General features: G+C 34.9%; 1 protein-coding gene across 1 annotated transcript; it reads left to right on the top strand.

Moving 5' to 3' along the window:
- Positions 1 to 4,317: 4,317 nt before the first annotated feature.
- On the top strand, positions 4,318 to 9,516 carry LOC146145430 (death-associated inhibitor of apoptosis 2-like). The gene is made up of 10 exons (XM_083389586.1): positions 4,318 to 4,518; positions 4,735 to 4,826; positions 4,965 to 5,427; positions 5,504 to 5,705; positions 5,843 to 6,068; positions 7,564 to 7,664; positions 7,742 to 7,853; positions 8,120 to 8,339; positions 8,731 to 8,772; positions 8,835 to 9,516. The coding sequence occupies exons 1-10, from the start codon at positions 4,480 to 4,482 to the stop codon at positions 8,994 to 8,996; spliced, it is 1,659 nt and encodes a 552-aa protein (XP_083245712.1). The 5' UTR covers positions 4,318 to 4,479; the 3' UTR covers positions 8,997 to 9,516.
- The last annotated feature ends 1,096 nt before the right edge of the window (positions 9,517 to 10,612 follow it).

The raw sequence follows: 10,612 nt of genomic DNA, 5'->3' as shown, positions 1-10,612 counted from the left end.
ATTTTTTTTATTCTACTATCTCTGTTGTCCATTACCATATACCTTTATGTTTAGGTATACCTTTTAAGTTTAGATACCAATATATACCCATATTTTCTGTATTTGTGACCATGGCGTAGTAACTTTGTAGCGCTGTGGGCCTATTAACAGCGTCAAATAATATTATATACCAATGTAATCATAATTAAGTATGTGGCATTTGTAAAATGAGTCCCGTGTTTTCGTTTACAAGCTGTAAAGCTGTACACTGTGCAGTAGGGTTGTTCAAAAAAACACTTTTTTGTCAAATTTCAGTGGGGACCCCCTGGAATTGTTAGGTTGCGTCGAAATAACCCACAAAACAAATCTGAGCACGTTTGGTTCAGTATTGACCGTGCTACGTCAATTTGAAAATTCCGATTTGGGCTAAAATTTTGAAAAAATTAGCCATAAATTAACCTGTTTTGCAGTAAAAAAGTGAGTAGTCATGGTACAAATGTCACATTTCAACAACATTTGTTAAGCTGTTATGTATGAAAAATGGAACTTTAGATAAGTAATTGATATGATTGTGTGAATTACTAAATGCACTATTATATTAATTTGATGTCATGTTTGCTGCATCTACTTTATTTTCAAATTTTAAGCCATTTTTCATACGTAACAGCCTAACAAATATTGTTGAAATGTGACATTTGTACCATAACTACTCACTTTTTTACTGCCAAACAGGTTTATTTATGGCTAATTTTTTCAAAATTTTAGCCCAAATCGGAATTCTCAAATTGACGTAGCACGGTCAATACTGAACCAAACGTGCTCAGATTCGGTTTGTGGGGTTTTTAGACGCAACCTAACAATTCCAGGGGGTCCACACTGAAATTTGACAAAAAAGTGTTATTTTGAACAACCCTACTGTACAGTCATTGTAATTCTTACTTAAACCTGAACACGTCACTTTGTATCTTCCCTAAAAATACAAAAGAACGTTGGCGGGTTGTTTGCGCTTATATGAGTGGCACACACAAAATCGTTGGTGTTAGTTTTATTTTGCCTGCAAGAACATGATTATTCAAACAGTATAACATATAAATTGGTATTGTCAACCCTGCTTTGCGCAATAGCTGATATTGATGGTCGGGGATTTAATTATATTGTGCGGGGGTATGTGAGTGTTTATCGTATTTTAGCAACGTATTTTTCGAGAAATTTGGATGAAAGATAAAGTGTATGCTTTGCAAATATATGCGTTTTTATACGAGGGCCTATCTTTATGTAACCGAAAGGCTTCAAAAGACCTTGTCTTTTTATTTGGCCATAGAGTGCTCAAACAAATTTGGAAAATATTGTGACTAATTCTGTATCTGGCGTTAATTGCATAAATGACAATTTTAAGCGACGACGTAAAATAGGTAAGAAGCCTACTGTTCTCGGTTAATTCCATGCAAAAATTTGCAACTCAGAAATCTATAATCTCACTAATCGCTAAAATAATGCATTTAGTTGGAATAAATAGGCCAACTTTTTGGGGGGGACATTACATATTTGGCTCATAAACATATTCGCATATTGCTCAAGATAGCCAAATGACCATATTACTTGACATAAAGTGCATTTTGTAGACGTAACATAGTAGTAGCGAATCAAATTGAAAAAAAAAACACGGCAAAAAACTACTGAAAATTAAAAAAAATCTTTAAAAGCACGATATATTTTATATTAACTAAGAAAAGTTGGCAATAAGATAAAATGCTGGGAAAGCCATCACCTGGTGTCCCTCGATCCCCCGGTATTACAATTTGATTCGCTACAACAGAGAAAATGATCAACCTGTGCGCTGTATGGTTTTCTTTGCCTGGTAGAAACAGTCTTAAACCATAACTTTTACTCTTCCGAACACATGCAACAATAGGGCGCCAACCGAAATTAAAGGGTTGTACGGTATATTACAAACATTTTTTATATCTAAGTTGCGCACCAGGATTATAGGCAACAGGCCATGTTATCCCCCTAAACTATTTTTTGCCAAATCATAAAATGTAGCTGGTAAACTTTTGGCGCTTTGTGCGATGATAGAACTAACATGGATTGGTTTTGTTCCAAAAGAATTTGCGACGCTTATCCATAGACTTTTACACACTGGGACTATTATATAGTATTTTGTTACTAAGTTGTTTTGCTCGAACTAACTTCTAGCTTGGCAGTCTATTGCATAATAAATGTACAAACTCAAGTCCAAGTCATAGGTGGAGCAAGTCAATGTCAATTCAAGTCCTTGTTATAAAAATTAAACGTTTGTGAACTAGTCCGATTAATTAGATGAGAAGTATCTTAAATAAGAAATAACACAAAACGCAACATATAGACTAGCAAGCAAATTGTTCTATGTACAAAACATAAGATGAATAACTCAATTTTATAATGAAACGCACTGTATTTCAACTCAAGACAGTGTCCAAAAGACCTAAGGCAAGTCAACGACATGGAAACAACTCTTTATATGTCGTTGGTGAAGGCAAGAAATTTGAAAAAAATTTAAGCTTAAGTCAAGTCATTTAAAAAAAGTGTTTTAAGAGCACTTAAGTCAAGTCACAAGTCACGTCATTATAACACTGGTAGTTTTTTTATTCTGTTATCAAATGAGTGTAATTGCAAAGGATGTATTTTCACAATAGTTGTACCGTTAGGTGATTTCCCAGGTGATTTTCTGTGGGAATTTTTCGCGACTGTTTCTTTCCGAGGCATTGCGATTGCCAAGCTAGGGATTGCCAGGAGTCTTGGACAACTAGACCAGTGTTTCTTAAAATGGTGAATGGTTCACCCCAGGGTGAATAAAGTTTTTGCAGGGGTGAACCAACCGAAAGGGGTGAACAAGTGTGAACGAAAGTTCAGGAGCATCCTATAGTCACTAGTAAACAACTTTCTGTAAATCAACTCCTAAACTGTTGTTTTTTGGTGTTTTTTTGCTTATTGTAATACTTAAGTTGGTTTGCACTGAGTGTATAAGTTAGGCTCAAAAATGTCCAAATGCCCTTTTATTTCGCATTTCGAGTTTGTTGCTTATACTTTTAACAAGACTTTTAGGCGAGATATTTATTTCAAAAAATACTTAAGCCATGAAAGATGCTGAATTGCTGGTTTAAGGTTTCTAGGGGAGAAAAAAAATTCTAGGGGGAAATGGGTTTCTAGGGGGGCTCCAAACAATTCGTAGGGGGTTAGGCGAGCTCTAAGTTAATATTTAAATTTTTTGCTATGATTCTAACGGTATCGTTTTCGTTTTGGTTGTACACCACTCCTACAGCGCTGTACAAACTCTGTTTTTGCCAACTTCCATTGAAAAATTTGCGAATCTTCTGTTATCTAATTTTGTTTACTTTTTTGAGCACAAATTCTCTTTGAGGGCCATTGCATGTTTTCATATCATCGAAGGTATAACGGCCCTATTTAATTAACATTTTGCTAACTTATAGATAAATGATAAAAGTCATCCACCGTTTGAACTATTTTTTATCCATATTTGATATAATTGGATAACAGGCTAGCCACAGGGGGATGAAATGTTTTGCGAAAAGACTCCTGATTTTACAGTTTAGCGTCAATTCAACCAATTTAATCCTATTTTTTTTACGCTCGCGCGAACGACAACAAACTTCACTATTTTCAAGTAGTCTCTGTGATATTTAATTAAAAATTTCGAATTGCTGTTTGTAGGGGTGCAAGTCATAGGAAATTTCAAAGGGTGCCGCTGCTAAAAAAAGTTGTGGATATGGCACGTATTTCTCAAACGTAACAATTCAATTTTTGTTTTACATGCAGGCAAAAATTGTCCTCTTTTTGGGTGCTAAAAATATGGTAGCCCTAGTATAAGTACAACAATTTGGTGACTTTGTTTTGTACTTTTGTTGCATTATATTTCTGGACTCAAGAAATTGAACATTTGCAATGGTAAAACTTATCTTGAGCTGATCTTAACAAAAATCGAAATAATCTAAGTCATTTTGTGCTGTTATATATAGACAAAATAGTTTTATCGTATCATGGGACAAGGGTGAATGAAATCTGGAGATAGATGCTAGGGGTGAATGAAACTGAAAAAGTTTAAGAAGCACTGAACTAGATAATTCTTGTTTTCTAATTCAACGAATTACACCCAATTAGACTTGTGGGCTATTAATTCTAGTTCTAATCTAAAAATTAATAAAAATTAGTCAGAAAAATATTGCGGTTGCGACTTGAATGGATTTACTATTTTTATTAATATGACGAAGATAAACGTTCCAAAGCGTGTTGTTGTAAAATTAACATAAATGTAATTTGTTTGCTGTTTAGATTGAATGTTGCACATTGATTCTGGACAGGTGCCAATAGAAAACATGATTTAACACTAAATGTAGGTTAAGTCAATTCCTGTTTGTCTGACCACACATGGAATTCATCCTGGTGTGGGCCATCAATTTGACATCGACTTCTTTGTAGCGTCACTATTCGCCTTTGTGAAATATGACCACTCTGAACTTTCAAGCAGGTTCCTTTTGCCAGGTAATTGCACTCACATTGACCTAACGGATATACCGAAATTTTTGCCATTAATATATAGCTTATAACTATACTAATATTTTATTTTACTTCCTTTAATGGCAAACACATAATTTTGTTTTTACCTACCCCTAACTATATACAAATATTAAGAATAAAAAAACTAGATAAATTCCTGTTTTCAAACAGGGTACCTACAATATTTAATTATGGTTGTAGGTTAACATTAATCAGGCTTCTTCAAATGATGTTGCTGCAGATCCACAAAGAAATCTTGCAACTAATACATCCTTGCCCCTAACACCTACAAGGTATATATTTTTTCGAAAGTTGCATAGAAAATTTATATTGTAAAATAGTTAATAAGTAGTAATATTATGGCTCAGCTCAGGTATATATCTTAAAAATATTGTACTGAAAGTATCTGCAAAAATTTTTTTTTTTTTTAGGAACACATCAACAGCTAATGCTCTGCGAAATGAGCACAGATATCACCCATATGTACAAAATAGGGAATCTGTGACAAATCGGAATATGGAAACTGGTGTAGACAGGCGACAAATCGAGGTTTCAGCTTCCAATGCATCTACACTTTCAAGCACATCGGAAAATAACATTCATCAGCATTTAGCAAATCAATCCGAAATCATAAATTATTCTGCACCTGCAGATCCTTCTGTCTCACAAACTGTCCCTCAAAATTTTAATGACAATGTTCAGTTAGTAATGGGACCTGTTTCGGATGTTGCATCGCCAACTTCTCCCTTGGTCGTTGATGTCTTACCTGGAAGGCAAACTAACCAATTATTAAATGTTGCAAATGCAGAGGGTGAGAGGCGGTCAAGAAGTCAAGACAATGTGCTACACAGGCCTAGAAATAACCTTAACACTTCCAATAGACCTCAAAATCAGGTAAATGTTTTCATAACCGGTATATAATTTTACTGTATCACTTACAAAGTTTGCACATTTGTCTTTACTGGTTTAGGTAAGCGCGACGCACAGAGTTAATAGAGAAGCAAGTCAGAGGGACCAAGAATGGCAAGACTTTGCCACCTACCCCTGTGCCAATCCATCCCAGCCAAGCTTTCAATCATTTGAAAGTCGAATTGCAACTTTTTCGAATTGGACCGCGTCTAGAACAAAGCCAAGACCAGAGGTGTTGGCAGAAGCGGGTTTCTTTTTCTTGGGTGAGCATTAGGGGTTGGCAGAGGCGGGTTTCTTTTTCTTGGGTGAGCATTACTGTCCTTACATTAAACTGTTTACAACTTGCTGACAGCGATATATCGGTTTGAAGGTTCTGTATCATAACAATATTGCCATTTAGGTGATCATGACCGCGTCAAGTGCTTTTACTGCAACGGAGGACTCCAGAACTGGAGAAGGAACGATGATCCTTGGGAGGAGCATGCCAAGTGGTATCCCACCTGCGAGTTCCTCCTGCAGCAAAAAGGTCCAGAGTTCATCCATGGCATTGTGGCTTGTCTCCCACACATCGATCGTCCTATTTTGAGACAGATGGAATCATCTAGACCGGTTGAAGTTACTGCAAGGTAGAGAATAGATGGCGTTGTTACTATCTTTTGTGTAAGACAGGGGTCACCAAAGTATGACCCACAGATCAAATCCTGCCAGCCGGTTTAATTCTTTTTTTCCACAAGTTATTTCCCAAAGAAAGGTTAAAAATGCAAATTTAACTAAATTTTTTTATGAAATTTTAAATCAAATTTTTAAAGTTATTTAATGATATGGTACTGTAGATCCCTTTCAATATTAAGTTGCTTGTACTAACGGCATGTAGCATGCATTGGTGTATGGTTGTTTGTTGAATCGCTCCTTTCTGAGCCTGTGTAGCTCAGTTGGTAGAGCGACGGTCCCGGCTTGACCGGAGGTCGTGAGTTCGAACCTCACTGCAGGCTACTTGTTTTTCTAGCCTGCCCTGCTTGCATCATTGATCAACAGATGTGGGGCATCTGGGATGGCTTTCGGTGTACTCAATTTGTTAAGCTAGTATTCATGGTAAAAATTATTTTTTTTAGCCAACTTCAAATAATAATCAAATCAAATAAGGTCAATACATATTTTTTTATCCCGCCCATGATTCTTATTAATTTAATTTATCTGGCTGGTTATCAGCAAGATCCTTACAGTTATCTGCCCTTAATGAAAAAAAGTTAGTGCTCCCTGTTAAACTTTTCAACCAGAGTCCAACAAGTTCTTTTATTAAACTTCAAAGAGAAAACAGCAAATAAATAGGGGAAACAGGTTTTAAACTTGTATGCTATTCATTTTAGCATTAGTTTGCAAGTCACAGTCGGATGTTTTGGCAACGATAGCAGTACAGGTCCGACACTATTAAAATATCTTAATAGATATATATATATATATATTTCGCCAACAAAGGCATATCTTTTTTCTATACTGAAGATGCCTTTGTTGGTAAAATATAACTTTTAACTGTGTCTGTCTTAAATGGCTAACTTTGCTAGAGTATTCTGTTGTTACTGATTAGGAATTAAAGTAAATATTTATCTTGCAAGGTTCAATGTGATTTCTATTATCACATATTCAGTGCAACAAGTCACAGTCAGTTTATTATATTGAAAATCGCTTTATACAATAAATTTTAGACTGAACGCCATGAACAGAAAATATATTAATTACAGCACAATAAACCTAATTTCTAAAGTATAATTGAGCTGGACTATTATAATTTTACTGGATAATAACATTATTGTGAAACACTATTAACTGGCCATTAATCAGTAGTGGCCAATTGAGATATTTAGAAAAAAAAGTCTTCTATAATTAGTCAATGTCTGTTAAGAGAAAACATTGGGCAGGGCTGATTTAAAATGTTAAACCATCTTTTTAAAAAAATCAATACAACCACACTCCAACCGAACCAGTGATTATATTTGTATAAATAAAACTATCCAAGTATATGATCTTTACTTTATTTGAAAAACATCTACTCTCTAATCAAGCTTTGTTTAAATGTTGCATCAGACCTTTCTATTTGTTTCTTGAATAATTCCACCTTTACAGTGCCTTTCCATCATCCACGCAGCCACCATCACCTTCGCTTTCCAATCATATACAAAACCTCAACGATGCTATGCAGTCTGAAATCGCACAAACTGTAATCGGTAAAAGACTTTTACAATTGCATTAAATTTACAATAGTTGGCTTGTACCTTTTGCTAACTAACAATGTCCTACGCAGGCCTTGGCTTTGGCTTTCAACTTGTTCGTGAAGTAATGGATGCTAATATGCAAAACAACAGAAGAACATTCCAAAGTGCTACTGAACTACTTTATGCAGTACAAGAGGCAGAGTAAGTGCAAATCTGGTTTCAAGTTGACTACTTATTTATGCTTAACATGTCCGTTTATTGTTATCAGTATCAATTTTTTGTAGGGTATTAAGTATGTTACAAAATATATTTATTTACTATTTTTATCTAAAATTATAAGCATTAACTTATCAAATATATGTTAAAAATAATTAATCCAACGTTTAATGTTAAAGCTAGCCCTAATAATTGGGAGATTTTGTGATCCAGACGTATTTTTAATGTTGTTGTGGTTTTATCTCATATAGCTCTGCCACGATTGTTGATGATGATCCAGAAGAAAATTCTCAATCTGAATTAGGTACATCTGGCCAAATGACGGTCACCGCGTCCGTTTTCGTGACGGCGATAGACCCCCCTCATAACATGGGTAATCAGTTGGAAGAAATTTCTGGAATTTCGTCGGAAACTGAACTTGAGACCAATAACAACGCTAGTAGATCTTCGTTGCAAACACTGCCGTCACAGGTAGCTGTAAAGTTATACTTAAACAACTACTTAACGTACGTTTAAAATAAATCTTTTATATATTGCACAACAGATTCTATGATACACTACCGTTTATCAGTTCGACTTTCAAAATGGATTATCCCAGTTAAATGATATGCACATTTGTATCTCAGTTTCAAGTGAAATTTTTATATTATGTTTATAATTTAAATACTGTCCTGTCCTTTACTATTATTCATACTGATAATATGAATCTCAATGAAATTGTGCGGATACTGTACTGAAACAATTGCCCTCGTGTAGTAATAGCAGTGAGTCAGTACGCCAACCTGTACTTTTCTATGTTGCAGCGATACCACCACATGATATATAACATTGGTTTGAATTAAACTTTGTTACTATGTTTCAGCGCGAACTACTGGATCAATTGCGTCATGATCGCATGTGCAAGGTAAAGTCGTGGCATAACTTGTATTCGTGGCACTACATGTATTTTAATTTGTTTGTCTTTAGATCTGCCGGACACATGAAGCCGATATAGTGTTCATACCCTGTGGTCACATGTGCTGTTGCTTGTCATGCTCAAGTGCTTTAAAACTCTGTCTGATGTGCAAGGCTAAAATCGACAAAAAGATTCAGACTCGTGATCCGAATAGTTGCTGCAAACAGAGGTGAAATCAGAGGACACGGGAAAAAAACACCCTGAAAAAGATGTTTTGTAAAATGCTCTTCGCGCGAAAAATTTCCGTCTTATTTTTCGAGGGCAAAAATCCAGGGTTTGTGTTACTGAAGCCTGGCAATTTTCAAAAATGACGTCCCAAATTTTCGCCATAACGTTACGTCATAAAACGACTTACCTGTAAAAAGATTTTTTGCATGGATGACCCGAGTACAGATTTTTTGGTTTGAATTAGCAAAACTTCTAATTTAGATAGATTGTCGATAATCTGGTTAAGTATGAATATGACACTCTCAATGCCATGTTGTAATTCCGATGACGAAACATTCCTGCCAAAGTGTTTACGTAAATGAAGTAAGTACAACTTTAGAAAAGTGTTTTTTTCTTAATTTTTTTGCCTTGTGGAATCATTTTGCTTCTTTCGAATTCTGGCGAACCTTGATAATTTTAAAACAAGTAAAAAAATCATGGTACAATATTTATGAACTGTGAAACGATATATTTAAAGTATATTTTGCGGACCCCAGTATGTGTTACACTGAGACCACGGTACGCACGATATCGATTTGGGCTAAAGCTTCCCCCCTCGCAGTCAGACTTTGGCAAAATACGACCCGCGGCTATTTTTCCATAAAACTTTTTGAGCTAAAAAATTCCCTTCTACTTTTTTAACTTGATTTATTCTGTTAAAATTTATATTTTTATTCAATAAATTAAACTTGAAAGGCAACCTAGCTTTTCCTACTCCTTACCAGTAAACAATGCTTACATTTTTTTTAAGCACTTTTCATATTATTTTTTTTAAGCACTTTTCATATTATATGGATTATAGATCCTGTTTAAGACCAGGCCCTCTAATGCATTTTCTTATTCTTGTGTGGCCCTCTGACAATAATAACAAATGGTTAGGCTACTGTGGTGAGAGTATAGCCTCGTACCCCCTGGATCCATCACTATTCCAAATGTGGTCAAACTGTCCTGAAAACGTTACGTCATTGCATCTTGTTTGTCTGAATTACAATACATTGTTTTACTTGGAAAAATTCTATTCCATTACAAAATGCTGTTTTCAGTATTCAAGCTAATATCTAGAAACGCTATACTGTAACAAGGTTTACTGCTGTGACGCTGCTTTACTATCTTTCTTAATCTTCAATACTTTAGTGTCTGTTTAAACATTACACAAAGCGGATTTTATCAAGTTTTTTTTTTCAATAAAAACGGTTTTAACTTTTTCAAATACAATAAAGCTGGTACAGAAACTATGCGTTTTCTGTTGTGGTGAATAATTATCGTGATGCAATTGTTGGTGAAACCGTCCATAAAAACGGATATCTTACATCCATTGGACCAAAATGATTATAAAAATACATCCTCTAAAAACAAAATGAGGTTCACATCGTGCATTGGGGCTTTCCAAAATTTTAAGACCCTGTCTTTTATTTGTTAAAATTTTCCACCTCCATATTAGATATTACGGAAACGCCAAAAAATGCAACAAATAGATTAATTTAGCAGAATTTACAGGACGTGACAACTTTTATTCTTCGAATAGTCTAATTAAAAATAGTGTTTTTTAATTCGGCCTTATAAACAGTTAATGTTATGTTGA

The sequence above is a fragment of the Ascidiella aspersa genome, chromosome 5 (genome assembly GCF_963924565.1).
Source record: "Ascidiella aspersa chromosome 5, kaAscAspe10.2, whole genome shotgun sequence".
Classification (NCBI taxonomy): Eukaryota; Metazoa; Chordata; class Ascidiacea; order Phlebobranchia; family Ascidiidae; genus Ascidiella; species Ascidiella aspersa.
Note: the sequence above shows the minus strand (reverse complement) of the source record. Positions and strands in the feature narration are given on the sequence as shown.